The 27,719-nt window shown below is 43.8% G+C and overlaps 1 protein-coding gene across 1 annotated transcript in view; it reads right to left on the bottom strand.

The window, feature by feature from the left end:
• LOC138453641 (pantetheinase-like) overlaps nucleotides 1–27,719 on the bottom strand; it is a 395,191-nt gene that overhangs the window by 281,732 nt on the left and 85,740 nt on the right. Inside the window, exon 2 of the mRNA XM_069606674.1 lies at nucleotides 17,609–17,739. Coding sequence (XP_069462775.1) covers nucleotides 17,609–17,739 — 131 coding nt within the window. The remainder of the gene's footprint in view (nucleotides 1–17,608; nucleotides 17,740–27,719) is intronic.

The following is a 27,719-nucleotide window of genomic DNA, read 5'->3' as shown; positions in this document are numbered from 1 at the left end:
TCTTGTTGCAGGAATCCTGGCTAGTCAAAAATATTTGATGGGTGCACAATTGTCTGCCAGCCGGCTGTGCAAGGCTACGGGGTGCCCTGCTGGAGGACTGATAGTGGCTATACGTAACAATATTGGGTATGGTGTTTTTAAACAAGTGAACCTGTTTAAGGGGGTTTTAGTAGTAAACATAAAGAATGAAGCTGAAGGAGCACTTAGCCTAATCTTACTGGTCAATATCTATTGGAGTCCTAAAATGGATATAAACTAGACAATGGGAAAGCTTCATGAACCATTTGATGACTGGCTCATATCCTGCACAAGAGGACACGTTATTGTGGCTGGGGATTTCAATGCGGAATGCAATAGTTCTTGGTGTCTTGATCTAGATTATCAAGGCGTAGAGTGTGTGTGTGTGTAGACCGGAGAAAAATAATCCAAGTGGTAGAATGGCGTCGGAATTCGGAAGGTTGGGGTCTTGATATGTTAAATGAGCTATTGGGGGTAACGTGAAGGATAATCACACTTGGCATGGGGGAAATTGCTCACCCACTATTGACTACATTTTTGTAAGTAAGACTTTATTGGAACTTTGCATAAAATTTTAAATTGTCCCGAATCAACTTGGTGACCATAGTATGTTGGTATCTGTATTTGAAGGGAATGGTAATGACCATCTCCTGTTAAAGAATTTGAAAACCTTGTTGGTAAACATGAGCATTAATCGGCTCAGTTGGCATGAGAGCAATAGTAATCGTTTTAATATGGTAATGGTGCAAGAGTATGTGAATTGCTCATATGAAGCTAACTTGTCTAGGTGCACCACCAAGACTATTAATCAGCAGTTGAGTCACTACATGTGTCCTCTGCGGATAATCTTCCCTGGAAACAACATACTCATAAATTTGATCAACAGGTCCAGATCCGTAGAAGGACAATACGCAAATCTATCAGCCAGATAAAAAAGTCTTCATTAGATATGGCAGTGAAAATTATGATGATAAAAAAAAGAACAGCAACATTTAACGTAATCTGTACCAACAGGATGGTGAGGCAAAGATGGCTGCTTTGAACCAGGTCAATTCTAAAAATGTCTGGTCTTTGATCAATGGATTGGAATTGAGTCAAATGGTTGCTCAAAGTAACCCTATCTCGTATGATATATGGATCTCACCTTTTACAAAGTTCTATGGAAATGAGGGGCGTGGTTTTGAGGATAGTCAAGTATCCCCTTCTTACGGTTGGACATTGGAGGTCACAGTAGACGATATTGAAAGATTAATAATTAAGGCAAGTCCATTTCGAGTGGGAGGTCCTAGTCACCTATCAAATTAAATCTTTAAGAATGCTCTGGGTCTATGGGCCTCCATATTGTATATCTTGTTTATGGATATTAAGGCATGCATGTCCTCACCATCCTCATGGAAGACAGCCTGTGTTATTCCTATTTACAACAAGCATGGGCAATGCCAGTAGTTTTGGCATTTACTGTTATTCTTTGCATTTTGCATTTATAGGCACCAGGGTGCAAGGAGGAGAGTGTTAAGTTTTAAAGGAGGATGCAATAAGGGGTGCAGGTGTGCAATGGGATGAGAGGGGGAATCCAGCAACAGAGAAAGCCATGGATAGAGGGTGCAGATGATGAGCAAGAGGAAATATAAGCGGGAAAGTGTGAGAGAGTAAGAGAAAAAGTTAGTGTGAGAGGAAGGATGGGAGAAAAAGTAAGGGCTGGGAGCAAAGGTGTGAGTTGAATGTAGACCGTGGCCCTATGGGGCCCGACTTGTTGGGCTACATGCTGGCCCTATGAGGGAACATGCAGAAAAGAAAGACGCAGACACCAGGGTAATAAAGGTTTATTTATTGGAAGTGTAGTGTGTGTTTATTTCTTTGTGTTCTGTGTATGTGTTTGGAAGAATCCTTCTAGCCCACCATGGGGCTGGATGGAATGTTAAAGCAAAGAGCTATGGGAAAAAACTCCCCTGCCTAAGAATGATCCAGAAGGATTGGCGTTTTTTTACAGGGACATTATTACATTGAACATGCGGGGGACACCCCCGCAACCCCTGCTCCCCTTGACCCCATATATATGGTCACCATATATAATGTTGCCATAATCTTTTCCTGGCAACATTCTGTATGGCGACCATATATTTGGGGAAAATATTACCGGATACCAAGATGAGGCGGTGGTGAAGTCCCGGGTCGGTCTGTTGAGCGGCCCAGGTGAAGAAAGCTCCAGGGTGCCCAGTGGAGCGTCCCGGGTGAAGACACGGCCCACCACCTGCGTTGCTACAATGCATTGCTGAGGGGGCAGGCCTGGAAGAGGCTGCAGCGTGATTGTGGTGGTGTCCCCGTAGCAACAAGGATGCCGCCGAAACAAAAATGGCGCCTGGGCTGCAGCTGTGAGATTGGGTGGGCCCTCCAGCCAACAGGGCCGACCCTGTGAACTGGGAGCATGCCGCTGGTCATGGTGGTGATGTCGGGTGGACCCCAGCCAATGGGGCACACCCTAAAAGAATATTCATATAGCGGGTCGTGGCAGTGATGTTGGCTGAGGCCCCCCTGCCAATGGGGCCCACCTAGAGTAATTTCAACACCACAGGTGTGCGGCCATGAGAGTGGGCGGTCCCCCATACGTACAGGTGGCCACCCAAAACAGTTTCAAGAACCTGGGCTGCTGTGAAGTGAATGTGGGGGACCTAAGTGGTGGATGGTGCCACTCTAGAAGAGGAGGGGGCCAGCCCTTGTCTGTCATCTGTGGAACAAAGCCAAGCCCAGTCATCTGCAGCATTACCCCTCAGGAGCAGCATTGCATCCACACCTTCAGAGCCAGCACCCAAGGACAGACCTTGTGTAGGAGTGACTGGCTGCAGGAGTCACCCCATTGTGACATGATGCTGTATGCTATTACATGTTGTGAGTTTATTCATATATGTAAGTTCTGTGTACACTTAATGTAATGTAGGTTAAACGTTAAGTAGGGGGAGTTGGGAAGCTGTGGTTTTAGGGGGTATGTTAAGTAGGGTAAATGATAAGTAGGTTAGAATGTTTATATGGTCATTATACTAAATAGGGGGTAGATGGGAGGTACTCTGGTGTGAGTTTGTGGGATAGGTTGGCGGCCTGCTTGAGGCCACCTCGCAAGACGGGACCACCCACAGAGTCTTTCCTCTGGCCTCACCCTCCATGTGGGTGGTACCTGAGTTTAGGAAGGATATTAGTTGCGGCAAGCTCATCCTTAGGGTCCCTGGGACTCCTCCAAGGAAGGGTGAGCTGATGTAGCCGGTCCCCGCTTAGATGGAGCTCACGCCAGGGGAATCCTAGGGTCTAGGAGCTAAGAATAAGGGTATGCTCAATAAAGAAGGGCCCTGTTGGCGTCTCTATGATAAATTCTTTCTGATGTCTGTGTCCTTAGTCATTTAAGAACTCAGGGTGTAGACCATCTCCTGGATTGATAACGTGTTTATTTGCAGTTTGATCAGCGCTCTAACAGAGCAGCTGGTTTAGGTTGGTGGGGTGGTGTCAGTGAGTCGGTTCCTCGGCCGGAGTATTTATAATACAAACAGGCCAGGAAAAAAAACAGGGGCTACATGAAGAAGATGGAATAAGAGGATATGTGAGACAGAGAGAGACAGGGAAAGAGAGAGAGACAGAGAGAGACAGAGAGAGAGGGGCACTGAGAGAGAGAGAGGCACAGAGAGACAGAGAGGGTTAGAGGGACAGAGAGAGACAGAGAGAGAGACAGATAGAGAGAGAGGCAGAGAGAGAGATAAACAGAGACTGAGAGACTGCTTTAAACTTTACATGAGCTCTCAGATGTTTGCCTCCTCAAATCACCAAGGAGGGAGGATGAAGGGGGTGTAATAGTTTGGCATATATAGCTAGCTTTCTGCAATCCGCCATCACCTGCTTGGATAGTAAGCCCGGTGTATAGCATATGATTGTAATAGGTGCTCTTGTAGTCAAGTGCAGTGAAACGACCGTGGACAGATTTTACAAATCCCATCACACCTACCCATGCGTAAAAGAGGTGCACAGCCTGGAAAGAGAAGACTGACAATGTGCACGAACATGTTACCGAACACGTTATTCTGGATTGAGTACATTGAATAATGTTTAAAACACGTTTGGTTTACCTTTCATTTATTATGTTAATGGTTATTTTTTATTTCTCTAAAACAGTCCCCAAAGAAGGTCTCAAATAGACAGAAATGCATTGGACGACATAATCATTGCAATAGGCCTACCATGAAGCGATTTTGAATAATAAATATAAATAAATTTGCACCAAGCAAGTTTTTGAGGAATTTTCAATGAACACGAATATACAATGAAAAGAATTCAATAAACAATTAGTGGAGTTTCCCACGCAGGTCCTTCCAGCGAACTGGCAGAATCCAATCCAGTCATTTGTTTATCACTAGTTCATACCACCTCTCGCAAACGGGGAGGCATCTGGCGACAGGACCAAATAACCTCTTTTTGTACGTTTTGCAAAACGCACTTAAGAAAATAAAAAAAGCTGTGCCCACTCACTCCTTTCTCTGGACACGAACACATTACCCTCACCCTCCCCCTTCTTTCCTAGCATTTATTTCAGCGTTGCATTCTGGCTGTTTATCTCGCCGCGCCTGCGCTCAGCAGTTCTTGGCCAGTGTTGTGACTTCTTTCTGCCTCTACTCTACCCTTTGTCCCATGCTTCTTTATGGCGTTTTATTTCTCTCCTGTGGTGTTACCTTCTCTGCCCCGTGACTGCTCATTGTAGCGCTGCGGATCACAGGCCAGAAGGCGCCTGGATGTCTTCTATAACCAAATTCATGATTGCAAGTTTACACCTGTGCCTGAGCGTCAGCTTGAACCAAGGCCTTTGCCACTGGTAACGCATGCACGCCCGTTGAGTTATTGGGATCACCCCAAGCACCACGCCCTCAAGACGTGCACCACCCCTAGCCCTGCAACTTTATCCACATTGCAAGTACGCTGTGCGCAGAAACACAAACCAGCGTAAAGGAACAGAATTCACTCAAGTCCCCTCAAACCTACCATTGCCCTTTAAACTACAAACTGATTCTCTCTCTGCAGAAGGGACGAAAATGAACTTTAACACAGCAGCTCATGCTCCCGTTTTTGCTCTGCATGTTGCAGCTTGATAATCAACGCATGCGAGTTCAAAGATTCTTCACACAAATCCTACACTGCTTAAACAAAAGGCACAGATCCTTAGTGAAACCCCAAAGGGTGGGGGGATGGGGAGCTCCCTAAACATCTAGCTGGACGCTACTTCATCACGTGTATATTAAATAAACAACACCCACGCCGATATGAAGCAAGTTCCTTTCATATTGTCCAATAACCTGAACAAAGCTGTGCATCGCATTAAAAAACAGCAGTCCTGCACCCTCTCACAGTAAGCTGTCATATGCGTACTCGATTACCGCTGCATTACCGCCATTGCACCTACACCTCATGGAACCCTTGCACCGCGATCTCGGGGAAGTAACCGCTCTCGGTGAAGCAGACATCCATCCATGCTCGCTTCCACGAGAAAACCACCGTCTCTGCACTGTGCTTCTCATAGGACACTCACAGCATCACCCGTGCTGCATAACCTTGCTCAGAAAGACGCAATCCGCCAGGGCCATGTACTGCTCGAGCAGTGTCCGCCCCCCACAGGACAGGACTCTGAGAGATCACTCGCGCCAGACTTTAAACATAGTCCACATGAGCTCAACTGAAAAAAAAGGATTGGTGCATAGAAATGAAAATAGAACGGGCATCTACTTAAGTGCCGTCGTTTTGCTCCTAGTTCAGAGCGCGCACATCTCCCAGGCAACAGAAGCCGGCCGGGAGACATGAGCAAGAGGGTGAAGCCCAGATGGTGCTTCAGGCATTTCATGGCCAGGCGTTGGCAAGTTGCCATGCCAATGCCATACACTGCTCCCAAACTCCCCTTTTCTTGTTTTACAGTTCAATGTTTTTTAGCGATATTGGTGGCATATGCCACCAAAAGCCAAAGCCAGAAAGGGGGACAAAATGTCCCCCACTATCGGCCAATTACTCTCTTGGATGCTGATTCTAAGATCTTTGCAGAATCGATTTTGGACAAAATGGCGGAGTGGCTTGTGGCAAACAATGTGTTACATATGTTCCAAATAGGCTTTATAATACAGATAGGTACGGATTCTGGGGGTCTCCTAATGTCTTGCATACAGAATTTAGCCTAGAAAGATGATACTTTACTGAGTCATGCCGTTTCTATTGATCCATCCATTGCTTTTGATTTAGTTGATCAGGACTTTTTTGTGGGCCAAGTTAAACAAATTAGGCCTCCCAAAAGGCTTATTGAGTATCCCGATGTATCTACAGGAAAGAACATCAGTGCAAGTGCGTCTAAATAATGAAGGGGCAATGCCAAAATGTATTCCAACCCGAAATGGGCTTAGACAGGGTTGTATATTGGCCCCCTGCCTTTTTAATCATTATGTGACTGATGTTGGTGAGTGTTTATCGAAGGCTTCTTTTGTACCTCCCAAAATTGAAGATTTATGTGTTACTTGGCTTGCATAAGCCAATGATTTTGTCCTATTCGACCGCACTCCAATTGGTCTGCAGAGATTAATTGATACCTTTACTCATTTTTTTTTAGAAAATAGGCTGAAGATGAACCCTCAGAAAATTTAAAATTCTGTAAACAGAGAAAGAAAAATACCTTTTCATGGTTTATAAATCGTTCCCAGCTACTGTTTAGAGAAGGTTTGCTGTACTTAGGCTATCCAATTGTTACTCACCCGTCTATAGATTTTTTGGAAAGAAAAAGCAAATATGCTAGCTACCCAAATGCATAAAATAGAAAAAAAAAACAGGAAATTCACTATGCTTCCGGTCTTGAAATTTTACCTAAGAAAGGTAATTCCGAAATTTAATTATGGACTGGACTGGACGTGTGTGGCTGCTATTAGAATTTGATGCATATGAAGCATTAATGTGGAGAAAAGTTTTGTATTTCATCCCCCATAGTGTCTCGATTGTAGCAATACGTCACGAATTGGGTTTATAGTTGTTGCAGAGCAAAGTATGGGGTGGCAATTAGCTCTCTATATTAAACTTCTTAGCTCCCCCAAGCAGACGATATATGCAGAATTGGGGAAATTGGTTGGGCTTAAAGAATGCCCCATGAGTGTGTTTACTGCTCACTGTACTCAGCTGTTATGCAAACTGGAAATATCGCCAGAAACACTAATATCCAATCTGGATAAAGTAAAGAAAAGAATACAGAAAAATTATTGGATTGCTACAAGAGAAACCTTGGGAAAGTCTACATTATATGTCCATTAAAGCTTTCACCATAAATGTTCAGGGAATGTTGAACAATATTTGAGGCAGTTTCCAGATAGAAATTTTAGAAATTATTTTATGCATTTTACATTTAACGTTTTATTAACAAATTAGATTATATGTATTAGAAATCGTTCCCACCCGGATTCAGCCTCCTGTCCTTTTTGTAAAATTATCCAGGAGAATGAAACCTTGTATCATTTGCTGTTGACATGTCCAGTCCTTTGGGTCAACCGTATTGCCTATTTTGATATATTTACTCTTAGCCTGGCTTGGGTGGAGCTAATTTGCGGCAACACATCTTGAATGGCAAATCAGTTGCTTTGAAATGGTCCGTTTTAAGGTTTTTAAAACGTTTGTAAACTGTATGACTAGCTATGAAAGAGTCTTTTATACGTTTGCTGTTTAGTGATTATTGAGATTTCATCTGGCGCAAATGCAAAACATGTTGGTGCAAATTTAAACTATCTAGATGCACTTCTGAAATGCCCGTTTTGAGCTGGGACCTCAAGATTCAATTCTGTGTTTTGGTGAAAATAAACAGAGAATGAATTGACTCCTTGCATGTCGTGTACAAACTGGCTGATGTGTTCTTATCTTAGTTTCTGATCATCTGCCTTCTTTCTTTGATGTGAAGAGCTATTGGTTTTGGAGGAGTTTAGTGGGTAATGTCAGTAGAATTGAAACAAAAGTTTTTACATATGTTAAAACTGTAGATTTTTCAAATAAAATAAAAAAATTCTAAGATTTTCTTTTTTGTTTTTCTATTAATGAGATGTGTCTTAATACTATGTGATGACATTTTGTTTATTTTTGTACTTCCATAAAATATTGTTTTTAAGAATGACAATTTTTTAAAGTTTGATGTAACTTTTTTGCAAAGGTTTATTTAAAACCATACAAAAATAAAGACAATTAAAAAAGAAATTATCTATATTTTCCCTCCTGCCTGCAGTACAATTACCACACCAATCATCCTGCATATCAGCATGTCCCTGACCTCGATTTCTTATGTCTTTTCACTTGCAGGATTTGGGGTTTAGTGGTTTTAATCAGTGAAATCAGTGATGTGTTTTAGTAAATACTATATTGCTATTTAACCTGTGAACAAAATGTGAACCACAAGCTTCCTCCTGCTTGTGGTTCACATTTTCTTCATAGATAAGTACCTTATATACCACAAGCCCCTCGTAAATATAAAATTACAAGGTACGACCTATTTCTACATATTGTTATTGAACCTTGCATGGACATTACTGCTAGTTTGTAACTGAGACGAATCCAGGGAATGTGTCCATTCTCCCCAAGGGGAGCCACCCCCTTTGGGACTAGGGAGATGAACCTTTACATGAAGAGCTGAACTAATCGATTCTCCTATCTAGTTCCAGGGAGTAACATAATGGTCCGGGGACCGAGATACAAAGGGGAAGAAGCCAAAGAGTGGGAAATGCTGGCTTGCCCAGCCATGCAGAAGAAGGAGTGACTCCCTCACAGGAGGATCCTGAAAGAAGAGCCACACAGACAGCATAGAGGGTGAAGAGCCAAGGAAGCCTGCAGAATGAAGCCCCTTTGGCGAAGGTCAGGGAGCCCGAGAAGCTCAGCCCTGCCGAGGAAAAAGGAAGCACAGCCATGCCAGAAGCAGCATGCCAGTGTCCTGCCTAACCGACGCCAAAGTCCTGTCAGTCCAGAGAGGGGAGGAACCAATGTGAGAGACCCAACTGCGCAGACCGGAGCGAACTCAAGGGTGCAGGTCCATGCTGGCCAGAGAGAACACCTCCCCTTACAAGCACCACAGCTGGAAAGCAGGTACTCGGCATCATACAACGATTGGCTGGTGAGCGGTGTGGGCACAACAGAGCCTATACCGGGCAGAGAATCCCTATACCCAACAAGGGGCTAATAGAACTGTCAATAAAAGCAGAGCTCAGAAAGCCCATAGCCCATGCAGGACTGAGATTCCAAATACCCCATGAGTGGGAGAGAAATGTGAGCATCAAATCAGGGTTGGGAAAGCCCATAGCCCACACTGGGCTGAAAATCTAAATACCCTGCAAGGGAGTGAGGGAATTAATCACCAAACAGAGGCTGAAGAGTGGAGGAGCCCAAGCTGTGCCTAGACACAAAATATTCCACAGGAGGATAAGACGTCTTACAACCTGAGCAAGGGAATTATCCAAAATGCTAAACAACACACATTACCCCAAACTGTGGTGAGTGACATTTTCAGTATTGTGAAGTCTGACCAACTCTGGGTGAGGAGAGCCTGCTGTTTCCAACAAATAGAACACATGCTGGAGATGGATAGATCCGGTACTGTTCGAACTACCTAACGAGGCCTTTTGGCTAGGAGAAAGCCTAAGAGACATTTTTTGTCCAAACTACAAAAATACAACCAGAGCTGGAAAAGACACTGAGAACTCTTTCATGGGGGTCAGAAAGCCAGCCACGGCTTAGCATCCTAAGAGGGAAGTAATCCTATCCAAACCTAAAATATATGTTATCCGTTGTTGGTGTTAATACCGATGTAGGGTAGCGTAGGTTTGAACAGAAGACAGAGTTTCTTTGTAAGACATCCTGATAAGCACACATTTATAATTTTTCAGAATAGGGAACTCATAATAGAAGTAGGATTAGAATTGGCCTTACTTTTCTTTAATAAGAGGATTTTGGAACAAAACATGTATTCTTGTCTGTCTCTTATGTCTACCTTCCCACATTACGTACCGTGATATGTTTGGAAAATTTGATTGTTGATCCACATGTCTGCTCAGTTTTCCATGTCTTCATACCAGGCTACCCAAGGTGAAGGAGATATACTATTTCCTTTGTGTTTCACCTTTACGACAGAAGCACCTTTGAGACAAGTTGTGGTATAAGATTGGGTACACCAAATAGAAGCCTTCACTCCCCCCCTTGTACTTCTTGTCAAGAGATTAGGATTTTATCAAAGACAACTGGAGCGATCAGTGGGGATAATAAATTCAGCACATGGCTAGGGAGACACAAATATATGACACAGAAGAAATAAAATAAGACACAGGGAAGTAGAGCATAGATGTTTGGTCACAACATGGAAGGGTAGCGGAAAGGATGTTCAGCAGATGGACATTAAGAGAATTGGAAAAGTGAACACGAGAGATCCATATTAAAAACAGAAGAAAGGACAAAGGACGTTACTGAAAAGGCAGGAGGGGTAAGGATTTGACATATAGGTAAAGTGGGGAAGGTATGCATGCAGTGGTGGAATGCGTGGATGTTACTTAACAGAGGGCATAGGATTAAGCATGTTTAAATTTGTGTGTGAGCGGCTTTGGTATGTCCCCCTCCTCAGAACTTTTTTGTGTAAAGTGTTCTTAAAATAGTTACTTGACTAGAATCAGGGTAGGCCAGAATTACCACATATAACATCTCTGGGTTACTAGCAACAAAGGCCAGAAATAGACCAGCAAGGTTTCTACCATCAAGGCAGATGCAGACGACTTCCACAACAGGACAGGTACCAGCCAGGAGAGCAGATCACAACAGCATCAGGAGTCATCAGTATCAAGTTTCCAAGTAAGTTCCAAACTGATCTGCAAAGGGTCCAGGGTCTCCCCCGGATATACTGTTAGACAGGCATGGTATCAGGCATGGGATCATTTGGAAAAACTCCTACTTTGCCCTATAGCTAGGATGGGAGTAGTCTCAAACATCAAATAATAAATAATACAGTCCTAGTTGAGTCTGTGAAATCAAAATGGCCTATATTAACAACACCTAATGCCTGCCCTATCTCTTGAAGAAAGAGTGTGTAAAGGAGAATATGTATGCAAAAGAAAGTCAGTGTTCAAATATAAAGAATAAATGTGGCTGAGTCAGCTCTCCTCCCCACGTTAGACAGCAAGACGGTCCCCGTAGGCAGGTTGACACACTCTGGCTCAAGTTCTTATCACCAAGGCAGGTCAAAACATGGATCGAGGCCCGCCTGGCCATCCACGTTGAAGTCTTTCTGTCCAGCTTTCAAAACACAGTTCAACAAAAAGTTCACACTGGTCTCCCTTTGTCGGGCTCAGACCTTTCAAAGCAAACGTTCAAAACACTTGCATGGGTTCCCTTCCACAAGCTTAATTCACATCCTTTTGGGGTTCCCTTCCCTAACTTATTACACTTCCAGTCTCCCTTAGTCGGGCTGAGACGTCTTCTGATGTCGAAGACTTTCAAATGTGTGCGGCTTTAACTTACAGACCTCTGTAGGACCACTTAGACTTTCCCTTCAGCTCACACCCTTGGACTATTTACCGCAGTGCTTCTCGGTCTGGGTAGTTCAATGTCGAGAAACACCAAAGTTCAACATTCACCTATTTACTCTTCCCTTTCATCAGGGTTAATTTTGACCACTTCACTTTGACAGTTAATTCACTCTATCGCTACAAACATTTCACCTTTCACAGAGACTTTCGAGCGAACTACTTCCTTTCACCAGCCCACTCTGTTACTCAGTATCGCTGGTTTCGCAGCAATCGTTACTTCAAAGTGCATTCACAGGTCTGCCTTTCTTCGCATCTCATCCACACGCATGCAGCCTTCAATTTTGCGATATAATGTTGCAGCTTCAAGTCTTTCCTTAACACACACTGGTCTTTCATGTCGCTTGCCAACTCATCGGCTGTGTGCGTTTCTTTCTTGTCTTAACAGTTTTTCAATTCACAAGTCAAGGTTAGTACCACTGGCTTGGCCTCGCCTCCCCAACTCTGTCGTTCCCCCGGGAGGGTCGCTGGTGTCCTTGAAATACAATGCAGCCTTCGTGTTTGGGATATGGCCTGCTCCACAAGTCTTTTGCGGCCCTTTGGAGGCAACAACCTCCCACAGGGAACTCCTGGGTTTCTCCACCCTCTGTCCATTGCTCAGTAGGTTCACCTTTGCCCCAGAAGTTCTGCTCTTGCTCGTGTTTCACCTTGCTCAGATTGTGTCTCTATGCTTTGCCTTTTATCCGTGTGAGGAGAGCTAATTGGTATCAGATGTATGTACTTAAAGTCAAGTGCCTGCTTTGCCTGACCCAATTAGCGGGACATGTCCTATGCAATATGTAAGGATTGGCCTTTTTATTCTCAGACGCCCTATTCCTCGGCCCAGTGTTTGTGTGAAAGAGGTGGGTGGCGATGGGGCAGGTACAGTCAGAGCGAGAAAGTCAGGAGGAGCAACAGGGAGAATTGGTACAGTGGGTTAAACTATTTTGCCCTGCCACTAGCAAAGACCATCAAAGGAGCCTGAGGTATTCTGCAAGGTGGGAAGCAGGTCAAGCAGGGGCAAAAGGCAAGCAACAACAGGAGCCCTAGAGACTATACTGATCAGAGACAACATGCACCAGTGGAACAGAAGGGTGTACCACTAAGGTGTGTCCTTAGGGGCCAGAGACAGAGCAGACAGATAACAGCTGCCACTGATACTGTGTTAAAAATTCCCCATCTATAGCTGTGCTATGTGTGTTGTAGTGATCTGAACTACAAGGTACTGCTCACTTAGCCTGCCCAGCATGAGCAAAGTAGAGTTGCAATGGGTGGCCACTGACATCTGTAGGTTATGCTGTAGCAAACTGTGGCACACTTGAAGTTGTTACAGTTAATTTTTGGCAATGCAAGTCCAGCTGACATGGGAGATGACCTTCTGAGCCAGAGCAATCATATCTTTGACAGGCTCACAACTGCTGACAAAGCATGTGACCACTTGGTTTAGAACATGTGCAAAGCACGGGCATGTATTGTCTTGCCAATTCATAATGCAGCAAGAACCTTTTATATATTATTTGCTGCAGCATCACCCAAATGCAAACTAAGAGGCTCTAGACCAGGGTTGTCCAACTACAGAACTTGAGGGCTGGATCCAGTTTTCATGATACCCCTCATTAATATTCATGATTTAAATTTGCATACAATGATTCTAAATGTATGCCCATTTTTGCTCATGAATATTAATGAGAGATATCATGCAAACCCATCAGATGTCTGACCTTCCAGGCCTAGAGTTGGACAACCCTGCTTTAGACTCTATGTTTCCACCTTTTCCCAGTTATCACCTCCCCTGTGGTTTCTGCCCAGCAACCCTTGCTTGTCCAATGTTGCCTGGTGCTGAACTGCATACACTTGCTGCCACCTTGAATTCCTCAGGATCCCTCTTGGCTATTGGAAGAAGGAAAGACCACCCAGTGTGCTGTGATGGCCATGTTGCCAATGCTCCGAACACTAGGCCCAGTCCATAGTGAAGAGGACGTTTTGAACCATGGCCTGCTGTAGTACCCACCCTACTGTAACCATAACGTTATCATACAATACCGGTGACACTTTGCGAGAGAAAATATGGCCTGGAACTTACTAGTGATGATCGACTTTTCCCATAATGTGACAGAACCCAGCATTTTGCACAAATGAGTCGAGCAAGACATCTATTGACAACATTATAGCTATGTTAGCATCAAGCATGAACTTTGTTTCCTGGGACTTGTGGTATTCCTAGCCATGATCAAACACGTTCATGACACTGGCATGAGGCAATGAGAGATCCCTGCTTTGCATTGTTGGAGTAATGGTACAGGAAGGGATGTGCCTCAGATCTTTTGACTTCTTCGCATGTCTGTGCATGTTATCTCTACACAGCTAAAATACCCAAATACATCCATGCCTTCCTTCGCCACACCCTTTTCTGGCAGAATGAAGCCAGAAGAATAAAGAAAATCGTTATGCCCCGTCAACTAAAATATGTGTGTGTGTGTGTGTGTGTTTCTAGACCTCCATTTTGTCATTTTACGCATTTGCATATCTACAATTTCACAGAGCGCTTTGTAGTAGCTCCAAGGCAGCAGTAGGGTACTGCCATATATAACAAAGTGTGAGGGAAAGTGGAGCAGGGAGTAGTTTGGAAAAGAGGGATGGCAATGAAGGGAAAGAGTGGAGCTTGCAAGTTATTTACAGGATCCACTTGATGACACAGGGTTTTAGTTGACAATCAGGTAACCTAAACAAACTCCAGATTACTTCAGGTTACTTTTGGTTTACTAACCATTGCACTGAATTACTCACTGATTACTTTGGGCTGCTTTGCATTCCATTGGATTACTTAAGATTACTTTAGATTGTTAAATGCATCATCTGGGCTTGAATCACTAGTTAGGGGATAATCTCCTTTGTGCAAAGCAGTACTTTCATTCATGACTGCAGTACTTTCATTCATGACTGCATGCTGGAAGTGGTTTTGCTAAGAAAACAAGTGTCTGAAGGAGGCACACTTGGTTGAAATGTTTGTATTCCTTTTTTTAGCCACAAGTAAACCATTACCTTTCAGGCAGCTGTTCTTTCTAAATCACTGTAACCGTGGAGGATTTACATAAGTAAGGGTTTTATAGCTGAACATAACCAACTAGATTCCAGACAGTTTTTTATTTGCAGGCAGATATGGCCATGGTAAATCAGCTTAATGTAACATGTATTTAGATGTTAGATCAAATCTTTTACTGGTAATTGTACTGGAATTGATGTAAATATCCATGAATCCCATCATTGATCACCATACAATAGAATTACAACACATTTTGGCTACATAAATCTGAGACAAAACCTAAAAGGGAAACAAGACTTACATAAAAGTGATGATAATGTGCAGGGAATGGCAGAAAAAGCCTGGCCTCCATGGCCATATTTTCGGATTCACATGAATCCTTCTACAAGCAAAAATCGCACACAATGCCTCTTACAGTTTCAGTTAGGCAGCATCCTAAATACACAAACGTATACTGAGCAAAAATCCTGGAAAGCGCCTTCAAACAAAATGATATGATAACATCTTAAAACATGGTGTTTGGGAGTGTTCATATGGCCCTTATGCAACTGTGAGGATTCTCTCCTCACTCCTTTCACTTGCAATGTACCTCTTCATTCATAAATACATTTCCCAAAGTTGTGGTCATTTGTGTAGTGGGAAACTGTAATGCTGATGATCTATACAAAAGATCCTTACTCTTCTGTTGGTGGTAGAAAAGGAATACTGCGAGGCATGCAAGCCGTGGGTATACAGAAATAGATAGCATGGAGCGCCCGAAGACTGCCCCTGGGTGGTAGCAGTACGCAGTAAAAGTCAACATAACATGTACAGTCCTCAGCACTACGTGCCCTATTTTAAACAATGATAAGCACGTCAAATTTCATAATAATTCCTCAAAGTCTTGGTCTTAGGGTGGGATTTCCAGTGTCATTAGTTGGAGAATTTGAAAAACCAATGTGCAGTGTTAGGTAGTTGTTTCCACCAATGTACTCATCTCTCCCTAGTACCATGACTGAGCAACTTGGTTGCTCTCTTAGGAGATGACAAGGATAGACACCAAGTACATTTCATTGACTCACAACGCACAAAAAAAGGAATGTCCAAGCAGTATATTCACTGAAAGATATATGCTTTCGTGTTAAGGTAAAGCATTAGGAATACACATTCGAAACATAGGTAAAAAGAGTATTTAAAAAAAACAGTAAATGATCTAGGCATTACAGAAGATCCAGGGGAGCTGCAGAAACCTGCAACCTTAAGAATGACAAATGAAAGAGGACCAAACCAGATCGGTTTCTCGCCCTGGTTAGATGACCATAGGTCCAGAAAGAGAAGGTTGCAGAGGTGACCCAAGAGGATTAGAAGCAGACCAAGGACTAAAGATGACCACCATCAACGTGCTGGATAACCAAAGACCCTAAGGTGAGGTTGAGAGGCTGCAGAGTCCTGTGGAAATGGCCACAGTTCGAGGATGCAGTGGTTGGAGACAGCAGGTTTTTTTGGCCAGTGTTTTGACTCATGATCCAGGTACAGCACACAGTGCCCTTGGGCCCAGAAGGATGGTTCCAGCAACCCAGATGAAGTCAGCTAATCCACAAGAGATGACCCTCAAGATGGTCTACAACAGAACTTCCACTTAAGCGAGATGCCATGGGGCTGGCTTTTTGGCTGCAGGCCAGCAATGCTCCAGGGAGAACAAAAGCCTTCTGGCAGATGGGTCCCTCAATGAAGAATGGCTGCAGGAGTCTGGTCAAGTGTCTCAAAATGGAGCAGAAGAGTTTGAGAAGCAGCAATATGTCGCTCAATTTCAGCATACCATTAGGGCAAACACATCTGTCCAAGTCGAAGGCAGGCTGCAGACGAGGAGGGCCCAGTTGTTCCCACTGGATCAAAAGGAGGAAGAGCCTGACACAGGATTACCCTGTACATTTAGAAGCAGGGCTTCGCCTTAAGAACATATCAAGAAAGCAACACAGGCCAACAGAGCAACAAAGATCTTGAGGACAGCACCTTCTTCTTCAGCTACTTGTACACGATTCCAGATAAGTTCTAAGGAATGCCTGGGGTTCACCACAGGTATACACAAACAGAGGGTTGGGGGCTACCCCAGTCCTCCAATCAGAATCCATGCTCCAGGTTTCGGCAGCATCCATTCAGGGCACTAGTCAAAATCTACTTTCACAGGAACACCAACACATAACGATGCAGACTGGGATGTCTGGAAGTCTCTCACCCAGTCAAAACTGGATGCTGCTCACATAAAGGAACCCTTATGGACTCTGGAGAGAGACCACAAAGGCACAAATACCCAAAATGCCAGTTTCTCTGGGAAAACACACACAAAATAATGTGGCTAGGTCACAGTGCTTACAAAACCTTGCTCGTCGCTCTCCTTCTGTTCAGGTTGCAAGTTACTTCCAATGGAGGAAAAAGGCTAGTACAAAGTGCAGCCAAATAAAAAAGTATAACGCTGCCACCAGCCTGTGACACTAAACACATTTACATAGCGAGGTAATCACCCTGGGACAAATGGGGCACGCTGGTATTGTCACTGCCCTTTTAGCTTTAGGGGCCACTTAAGTCAGCTATCAGATCTGAATTCAGCCTTCTAGGAAGCTCACAAGATGTTTCCCTGTACGCAAAAAAATATAGAATTCCAAACAGTTGGCTAAAAACAGGGAACTAACAGAGTCAGCAATAGGAGAGTCACATGACTTTCTGACCTAATAGCTGGAAACTTAAAAGATCTGGTCAAAATATGCAACAGTCATTAAAAGTGGCCTAATAAACAAACAGTACTGGGGCCTCTTCAGAGCCACCACAGCAGGTAACTACACCGCCAGCAATACAATGTACTGCATTTATAATGGGACCTTTGTGGGAGGTGATGCTTATTTCATAATCATATTGTTTGTTTTCCCTTTACACACAAGGACATGGGCATAGTAAGAAAAATGCTACTTATCTAGACTTCAGAATTGTTCCAAACTCATACCTTTTTGGATCAGCACAAGGAATCCAATTGGCAGCTGGACTGGGGATATCTTCAAGGAATGCAACAATGCTCTCTCTTGTGAAATTCCAGCCAAATATGCCAAGTTCTGGAGTCACAATGATGGAGGCTCCCTGTTGAAATGAAGGTACTTTTCAAAACAGGCAGTAGCACATATACAACCTTTGCACTCTCATATTTATTGGCATAGTTGGGACTATGGAAGTATATACATCTGGGGTACATTTAACAAAAATATTTCATTGCCTTTCCTGTGATGCACATGCCTTTCATTGTGTGTGAATTTTAATCTTAAAATATGCTGTTGTAAATACTAAACATTTAACATGCCTTGTGCATATAAAATAATTGTACAGGTTATTAAAAAGTGATATGCTAAGGTATACTCTGCCCTGTGTGCTAACAAAAAGGCTTCAATCCACCATCGCACTTATGGGGTGGTGTACTGTCACTACATGCATCAAAACATCATCACAAAAACTGCACTTCATTGATTGGGCACTTGGGTTGGTGGGTATCTATCTCAGTTCGTTTCAGGAACAGGATCTCAGCCTAAGGAAAAGGACATCAGTATAGGGGACTTCCATGTCTGGAACAACTATTACAATAGGCTACTTCCCTCAATTTCATATAAAAGAACTACATTCAAGTATGCTATTGGCCAATCAGCGTATCTATTCTTAATGTATTAAAGTTCAGATGGTTATAAATTCCTCCACCCTGCGGTTTCTAGCTGGGGGACGGGGTGTCGGCGAGGAAAAGAAAATGTGTTGCTTTATAAGTGAAATATCCACACACTGATGATGTGAACCAGCTAGTTGATTTATTATCTGTAAAAGATCATTTGGTAACAGAAATCTGTCTTTAATGATAAAGTCCAAGGGGTTTCATGTGTTAATATCCCCGCAAAAGTATCGCGATACAAAAATATTGCCATATTTTTGTGGCAATATTAACCCATGGTCCCTGCGGGGGACACCCCCACAGCCCCTGCAGTATTTTAAAATGTGCGGGGGACACCCCCGCAACCCCCGCTCCCACAAATTATCCCCCCCAAAAATATCTCCTATGGCGAGACAAACGGCCATATGTACGGCGATATTTTTGGTGGAGATATTTTGTAGGGATACCGTCTAAGGCATAAATTCGTTTTCAAAAATTGATTAGCAGAGTTTGCCAATTAAAATGTTCTTGATTAGTGAAACAACCCCATTTGATTAGCAATGTTGTACTAATATTTTATTGTCACCAGAGGTTATTTGTACCCAAGACATAAAATGAGCAGCAATGCATCAGTCCGCTGAAGAAAGACATTTGTGAGATGAGTCAGGCCTTGCAGATTATTTAAAATTTCACTAGAACTGCAAGTCAACTCGACCTAATAGACATGCGTTTGACCCATGGCAACAGATGACAACTAATTTAAACAGGCTTTCTGTGAAATGTTGCATGTCACCACAAATCCACTTTTGTTTGGAACACTGCTGCCACCCAGAGTTCGCCCATGCACACTGAAACCTTTATGTGACATTTACTGCAAAAAAAAGTCAATGTTAAATACACGTTTAAAACATCCCCTGCAAATGGTACTCACCCTTCATAAAATCTATTTGACTATTTGAGTAGGTGAAAAGACTTTGGGAGCCCTTAATGAGCGTCTTTAAATTGTAAAAGGTTAGCTGCTTGAATGGATACAAATAGATAGAAATGATAAAAAGGCCCTGAAAACAGTTTGGCCAGCTGTGTCTTGCAGGTGCCACTATATAATGTAATCATAATTTTAGAGCAAAGCGAGCTGGGGAGGCTAACTACAGTGCATGGTAATGCAGTAGGTCTGTCGATTTAAAAAAATGGATGGAACTATTGATCACTACTTTGCTCTACATTGATCTAGTTAGCTTTGTGTATTCATTATGTAAAATGAAGGAAAGTAAGAGACTAAGCAGAGTGGTTGGCATAGCAGGCAGAGAACTGGGCAAATTAGGGGGAATATTGTAGTTTCCGGCCTTCTCACTTTCAGGGTAGCCGGTATAAAGCAACAGGGTGATAAGTTAGAATGCCAGGGTGTATGGATCAGCTCATCGGTTGAGCACCAGTTGCACAGATTTATGCAACCGGCAAGTTACAGAACTAGGTTTGCCATTAAAAGCACATGTGATCATGTACATTTTCAGAAGTGTTCACTTGTCAATATGATGGAGATGATGCAGTGTTTTACAGTATCAATACTGTAATTATGCATTATTTAACAACTTACATTTTTAGGAATGGAATTGCACGACTGTCTTTTAAAAATGAATAACGATAACACATACTGGTCTTTGGCAGACAGGATATAGTTAGCTTAATAAAAGAGAGAGTCTCTCTCTCTCTCATATATATATATATATATATATATATATATATGATTGTGCGTGCATTGTTCCATTATGTACTGATATGTGTTATTAGAGCACACATGTCCTAGCCATAACTCAATTCCCCTGCTCCCTCCAAACAGAACAACCTATTACAAGTCCATGCTCCTTCCTCAACCGGAGCGTAATGGTTTTCACTCATACAATTGTTTTGCCAAAGAAAATAGCACGTTCCTCCTCGGAGCGTATTGAGTTCACAATCACCATGTCACACTTTCATTTTGAAGAATGGTAGCATAACTGTTTCAGGCAGCCGGAACACCAACTACAACACAAACATCATGAATCAAACGAGCACTCTGCACTTAGCTTTTTGTTTGGGAGCCCCCACGGGACATCCCGGAACAGAAGACGTTGAGCGTTAGGAGTGGGCACTCTGCTATTCTCCGCCGCATGGCCTGGAGTGCTCTTTCGCCTTCCCAGTCCTTCGGCATGCCGCTGCTGCTTCCAGAGATCCTCTTCTTATCCGCCGTCACCGCCCGTGCAATAAAAAAAATAATCCACACCTGGCATGGGCGGTTGACAACTATTAAGCCGGCTGCAAATAATGTCAGCTGCCACAGCGTGTGAACGCGCTAAACTACAAAAAGGTCCCAAGTGCTGCTGGCAAATCCAGTTCCAAGGCTGATGTAGTCTTACACAGCCTTTCCCTTGCCAACCAGTCATCTTCCACACTGTACAACACCTCGTCTGCCCCAGCCCCTAATCCAGACACCGAGGGGCAAGAGAGGATTGCGGGGTGAGCTGTTCTTTCATTGAACAGGGTAACCTAAATAGCTAGCTTTGCTACACAAGTGTCAATTTGATTGGCAAACCTACAGAGTTGCATGGCAAATTGCTATGCAACACTGCTTATTTTATGCCTTGATGTTAGATGCAAGACTTCATTCCTAGACAGGGAGTGCACACTGTTACACATGAAAAGTGAAAGCTGTAAGCCGCCTGGAGGCGGTACAAGGTGGGAAAAGCTGAGTACCCCTTGCTTGTTCTTTTGTCACTGCCCCTAAGTCAATCTGGAAGCCACAGAAGATGAAGTGAATGGTGACCTACAATTTCCTCCTCGTAATCTTCAGACCTATCCTAGCAGCACTTTTCAAGACACTTAGTCAAAAATAGTCTCAGGGATATAGCTCAAAGCATAATTATTGCTCTTAGAAATATAGCGCCTAGCTCGCTAATGGTTAGCTCCCATGGAAATAGTGTCATCTCACTTCGAAGAATATAGGTCTTAGCTTACTTCAATTCTCTCTCTCTCTCTCTCTCTCTCTATCTCTCTCTCTCTCTCTCAATCCCAGGTGTCTCCCTCCTGCCTTTGTTTCCATCCATGTAGCTGAGGGTGCTGGCCTGAGGGTGCAAGTAGAGCTACTTTCCTGATGAACAGACTCCCCTTGAGCTCTTGAAATGAGCTCAGGACACTGACTTCCGCACAGGTATAAAGCTCTTTGCTAGTGTATGCCCTCACACATCCTCCAATGAGCCTAAATCTTTATCTAGTTCAGTCACACGTTCACTATGCTATTATTCACCAAGTTATATGTTTAAAACGCACTATAATACTTCATTGACACTAAATGTGCATTTCTGTGTCTCATGTGCATAGGCTATTGATGTTCACAACATTTCAAGGATTCTTCGCTTTGCCACAGTTCTTATAAGAGTTCACTAAATGGCCCAAGATACTTTGCTTGGGTACAGTTCCTATAAGGTTCACTTCAAATCACATGATACTCTGCTTTGGCACAGCTATTTACAAAGTTTACTAAAAGTCCCAGGACTGACTGCAGGGACGAGTATATGGTTCCAGGTTTTCTCAAAATTACTGCATTTCCTGTGGACAGCATCTGCCAGACACACAGCACATAATTTCCCAGCATCCAACTAGCTCCGGCACTGACTTTGGGCCCTAGCGTGTCTCATGGGCACTCGCCCATAACAAGCAAGGGCACAGCATTCATGATCAAAGCATGCAGCGCTACAACACCTTCAGGACACATCAGCCTCAGGTACACAGGACATCGCTCTCACAGAGTCTTTTATTTTTGTTTTATTATTTTACAATGGTAAAATAAACCGTATGCAACATCATTGACGTGAACAACAACTACAAACATAACATGCTAAGGTTTCCTACATATGATACAACCATTGTTGGAAAGCACATGTAAAACTCAAAAGCATATAAAATCTTTCTTTTTTTTTTAAACCCGATAGTTTTCACCATATATAAAACATACTATAAAATGCAATCCCTGAGACCAGCTCATAAAAATGTACATAACATTGAAGTAGTATCACTCAGCTGAGCAATGTTGTTCTCAACCCTCTTCAACATCTCTTTCCAAATATAGAAAGCCCCCGCCGTAACAACGAGGGACCAGGCACAACAGAGATTACTCCAAAATTGGTCAGAAGTAATGAAGTACTCATGATTTCTGTCCAATGCATATCCCTTGTTATAGGCCAGAGTCAACACATGGCGGCTAGTTTCAATAGCACAATTACATAACCTATATGTCCTTTCTTCATAGGGAATCCCCCTCTATCTACCCAGATGTCCGTTGGTAGGCAAGATGTTGAATCTTAACTAAGTAATGAAATCCCTGAGTTGAGGGTTGGCGGGTTTGGTCAGGTATGGGCAGAGGATGTTAGGTGTAAAACTCTGTCCTACGTATGTGTATTACATTTCTTTTACCGCAGTTAAGTTAAACTCAAATCCACATCCCAGACCACAGTTTTCTTTTTCAAGGATTGAAAGGCATGGCGCAAGCCAGCAATACACTGGGTGTCATGCCAATCATCGCCAAATGGCCGTGGATGGGGGTCTGAAGACCAGCCAAGTAAGCATTGGAGGCTGTCAACGATGATTTCACAACCAGAGATAATAACGAGCCATTGCACGCGGAAAAGATGGTGCGCCAGAGTTTGCACCTGGCGATCAACCTGTCAAAGTCTGAAAGTCCTTCCCGCCCTTCCTCCTCACCTCTGCTTTTAGATGGAGACTCCTGGGGGTCGGTTCTTCGTCTGCTGCGGGATTCCTTATTTCCCTCTGTCTTCTTTCTGGTCTTCTTTTCGTGCAGGTAAGGGCGAGCTCCGTCGCAGGCCACGTTGTCTGGATGACGGAACACCCGACAACGGGGATCCCCGGGAGCAAGCCCCAAAACAGTGAAAAAGCCTCCTGGCTGAAAAAACCCTGAAGAGTCTTGAATGTGGCGTTAAAGTCAATGTCCTTAATTTTCTGTATAAAAGATGCTTGAAACGATGGAACACTCAGCAGATGGACTCCAATCCAGGAATTGCAGCACAGGTAAGTATCACGGCACTGAAGTGGTCTTTTAGGGGTTGTGGTAATGGGAAAGATCCCAATGAGAAGGAAGGGGAGATGAAGTATAAGGTAAGTATAGAAAAGTAAAGTGATACTGAAAAATATAATGCCGCGTGAGGTATACGGCTGGAGCGGCAGGAGAAGGGAAACAACAGTAAGAAAACAGGACTAGAGAGAGAGAAAAATAACAGGAATTACTGTGAAGGGTAGGATGAAAGAAAGGACGGCGTGTGGGAGACAAGGACACACCTGAAACAGGGATGGAAAGAAAAACAAAGGCTAAAGCAGAAACGGAGAGCACTAAGCAAAACAACCCGACTCCAAAAGGGAGACGGAGCTTGAGAGGAAGGTTAAAAAAAAGAAAAAAGGAGAAAGCAGAAGCGGGGCTGCACAGAAGGCAAGCAAACAACTGGAAAAGAAAAAAATCTAGGGCAGAAGAGCCCAAGAAGAACTCACACGGAAGAGTGAACTTCGGAAGGCAAAGTGAAAGTAAGCAAGCGTAACCTGCGGAAAGACGTAGATGCTACGCACCGGCCACTTCACCTTATGGCCGTGTGTCGGGGAAGTCTATGGCGCCTCCAGGAATGCCAAAGCTTCCACGGTCTCCGCAGGACACCACCACAATAATCGGAGAGATTGAACACCCAATTCTTATCTAAGGGCCGCCAGAGGCACTGATTGGGGAACTCTCAGGATTTTCCCCTCCAGTGCTTCTAACCAAGAGGTCCTATCCCTGGGCAAGAACGCTGAACCATATAACATCCCCAGAATTATTGATGTACAATAGACCTTGATCATGCCTTCCAAGCTCCCTCCCCCTTGGATGCGGATAAAGTTCCTTATTACCTGTCACTTATTCATTATCTTAGGTAACAAAAAATCGCGAAAAAAAAGTATTACAGGTGGGAGACCTGATAGGGAAGCCCAAATAGAGCTAGTTAGTCACAACCTCTATCTGGGTATGGTTACGTTTCTAGATGACATTTTTAGACCTGACACCCGGCCTGATTTGCATTATTTTGTTTTTTATCAATATTGAGTGTCAGGTCATTTCCTTTAGCATAGTGCATACATGCAGTGATGGAGCGCTGTAGGCCTATAGGGGTTTGGTCCATTAGAATTGTGTCATCAGCGTAATATAACCAAGGGATGCCTTCACCTCAGATAGAGGGAGGAAAGTTATGGACCTGATTAATGGATTGCACCATGTCTGTGGTGTGTAAATTGTATAAAATAGGGGCGAGCATACAGCCCTATTTTAGCCCAATGTTGGTTGATATTGGCAATGTCAACAAACCCTCGCGGTTAATGCAGATCTTGACTGTGGTATCCGTATAGAGGGACTGGATAAAAAAGAGGAGTTGGGGATCGATATTCCAATCCCTCAGTTTTGCCCAAATGCAGGTAATGATGTTGAAAGCCTTCGAAACATCGATGTAACAGAGGTATAATGGCTTACCCTCACAGTTGTTGCAGAAAATATCAGACTTAAAAGGATGCTAATATTATGTGAGGTGGAATAGTACTTACGAGAGCCTGTGTGACATTTATGCAGCAACTGATTAGAGTCAACACACCCATTACATTTTTTTGGCAGAAGGGATGCAAATATTCTTAACTAGTATCTAACATGGCTAAAAGCCGATAGTTAGATGGGTTGTCCTTTGCCCCCTTTTTCAGCACCTCTATCAGAAAGGAAGTTCCTACAGCTAGGAGGAATGATACCGGTCCTCCAAATATTCACAAACAGGTTGTAAAGAATGTAAGCCCACATCTCCGGATTGGACACAAGCACCACATTGGCAAAACCATCAGGGCTATGTTCTCTTGCATTTTTAAGGGCTTTTATAATGAGGAGAACATGCACTTCAAAGTCATGTTCCCTGTTGACTTTATAAGTATACACTAAGGGATAAGTGGTCAATTTGGGGACTTTGTAATAAAGTGCTTTGATGTAGGTTGTCCAATTTTGTTCTGAGATGGTAACATCCTTATGTTTCATGCTACCAACTAGGGAGTCCCTAATAAGAGACCAAAACTTCTTATTATCGTTGGACCTGAGAAGCTAGAACAAAAATAACCAATTTGCATTGGATAGGGTACATTTATACATTCTAAACCAGTTTTTGTATTTGGTCGCCAAACTGGCGAGCTGCTTAAGCGTGTCCCCATTATACAAACTCAGACTTTTATTAATCTCTGCTTTAGACTTTGTGTTCCCTTTTCTTGCTCTGTATTGTGCTATCAAATACCCCACCACGGGAGTCCAAACCAGGCCTAGCCCGCTGGTATAGAGCGAAGCAGCCGGCCAGGATCTTCATTATATGTTGGATGTTCCACTGATTCCTGCTCAACCGGTAGACCACTGCTAGGCCGTCAATGGTGAAATAACCGATAGCCTGCCGATGTTGGTGTCGGACCATACTAGGCGATTTAGCTGGAAAGTAGCTGTGGAATTAGTACCTAAATGTGATTGGGCAACTGGCTTTACCAATACACTAGACCAGGTTAGAACTGCATGGCCACTCAAAGTGTTAAAGCCAATATTTAAGGCCCCACAGCAGTTCCAAAGCGACCAATCCAAGAGGACGTAATCTGGGCAAGAGTATACAGTGTTGTTGGTCCAGGTGGGTTGCAATTTGCCTCAGTTTAATTGTTTGGCATTAAGACATGCCAAATCTTATGTCATACGTCGCCCATTTTGTGCACCGCTGAGAATGATTCCCCAGCGTTCCCTGTTCAGAGATAAAGCCCTCAGAGGTGGCTGATGTATCAACATGCATAAACAGAGAATTAAAGTCCCCAGTTATCAACAGCAAACCTTTAGGGCACATGACCTCCCATGAAGTAATCATATGTGTCATAACATGAAACATTTCGGAATTTGAAACAGCTCCAAGGGTAGGCATATATACATTTAGAACCAATGTTGGTTGCAATTTATTTCCCGGCAAGGTGATTATTGCCGGCAGGATGTAGTGAGAGTGAAAATCATGTGGAAAAGTCTTAATACTGATGTGCAACCTGGCACCAATCACCATGACACATTTCGGCCTACCTTTATCAGATTGTGTGGCATTCCGAAAGAGTTTGGAAGCCATCCAGCCTGAACGGAGAGGTGAGCCAGGTCTCCTGCTATAGAAAAACATCGCAATTTATTAAATGCTGTAACCCTGGGCCCTGGTTTAGTATAGAACTGTGCCCTCTCATATTCCAGCATAGCCAATTAATAACTTTCTGATAGCAAGAGGTTCAATTGCTGCCCACTCTCAGCTTATCCGTCAGCCAAAAGACCCTATTTGAAGGGGCAGACGAGCCATGTTTATTATGGATTAGTGATGATCTGAGGCTGGCTCTTTCTATGCTCACAATACCTTGGAAAGTTGCCCGAGATCTGGGTGCCACCTCCAGATTGGCCACTGCCTTACTACAAACCGTCAGTTCAAATCCGAGGCTATGGAGCTCAGAAGTGCAAGAGCACAATAGAGCTACCACCCCTGGGGAGACAAGCTCGATTAGAGCCCAGTTATAACAATCACCCACAGCAGGCAGTTAGATGCAAGTCATGTCCGTTGTACTGAATTCCACCAAGTTGGGCACTAGGGACCAAAGAGTCATCAAGTTGAAACGGTTCAAAAATGGGCTGTCGCATGCTGGGTTTAATTCCCATAGGATTACCCACCTCCCAACTGGTAAGCGCACCTGGTTGCTGGATTCCAGGAGTGCACTGTGGGAGGCTCTTGGACTTTTTTCAGCATGGAGAAACGTTCCCCTAATAGGGGGAGCCAGCAGTGTGGAATGATCGTGCCGGGTCTTGTCCGGTGAATGGCCCAAGTAGGGGTGCCCAGGATCCGGGGGGGCTCCGTGGGTTCTGTGCCGGTCATGTTAGTTTGTGTCATCACGCAGGCCCGGGAACTGGGCCCCTTAGGTACGGCCCAACCATCCAGGGGGCCCCATAAGTGCACCTCCCTGATGGAGCTGTCACCTTGCTGTTTAGAGACTCTGACCCCTTTTACATTGGGGCCCTCCCCGCTTCGGGTTACCCTGTGCCTGACAAGGCACTGAGCCGGCTGCCCTTCCACACTTCCTTCAAGCCCAGATTCCTCTTGAAAATGAGTCAACGCCTCCTCCTTGAATTGATAATAGGTACTAATTCCGTCGAGGTACATACTACACCCACAGCCTGCCCTTCCTCCATCCGGGACGGGTTGCCAATGGACTGAGGGATGGCCGGCAGAAAGCCCACCACCTCTTTGTTGACAATCCTAACAATAGGGTGCAGTGGTGGACTAAAGTTGGTTATCGACTCTCCTTGCTGTCGGCCGGCTTGGTCTTTATGTAATCCAGAGCCTTG

This window comes from Ambystoma mexicanum, chromosome 4p (assembly GCF_040938575.1).
Source record: "Ambystoma mexicanum isolate Mex_15411 chromosome 4p, UKY_AmexF1_1, whole genome shotgun sequence".
In the NCBI taxonomy this organism is placed as follows: Eukaryota; Metazoa; Chordata; class Amphibia; order Caudata; family Ambystomatidae; genus Ambystoma; species Ambystoma mexicanum.
Note: the sequence above shows the minus strand (reverse complement) of the source record. Positions and strands in the feature narration are given on the sequence as shown.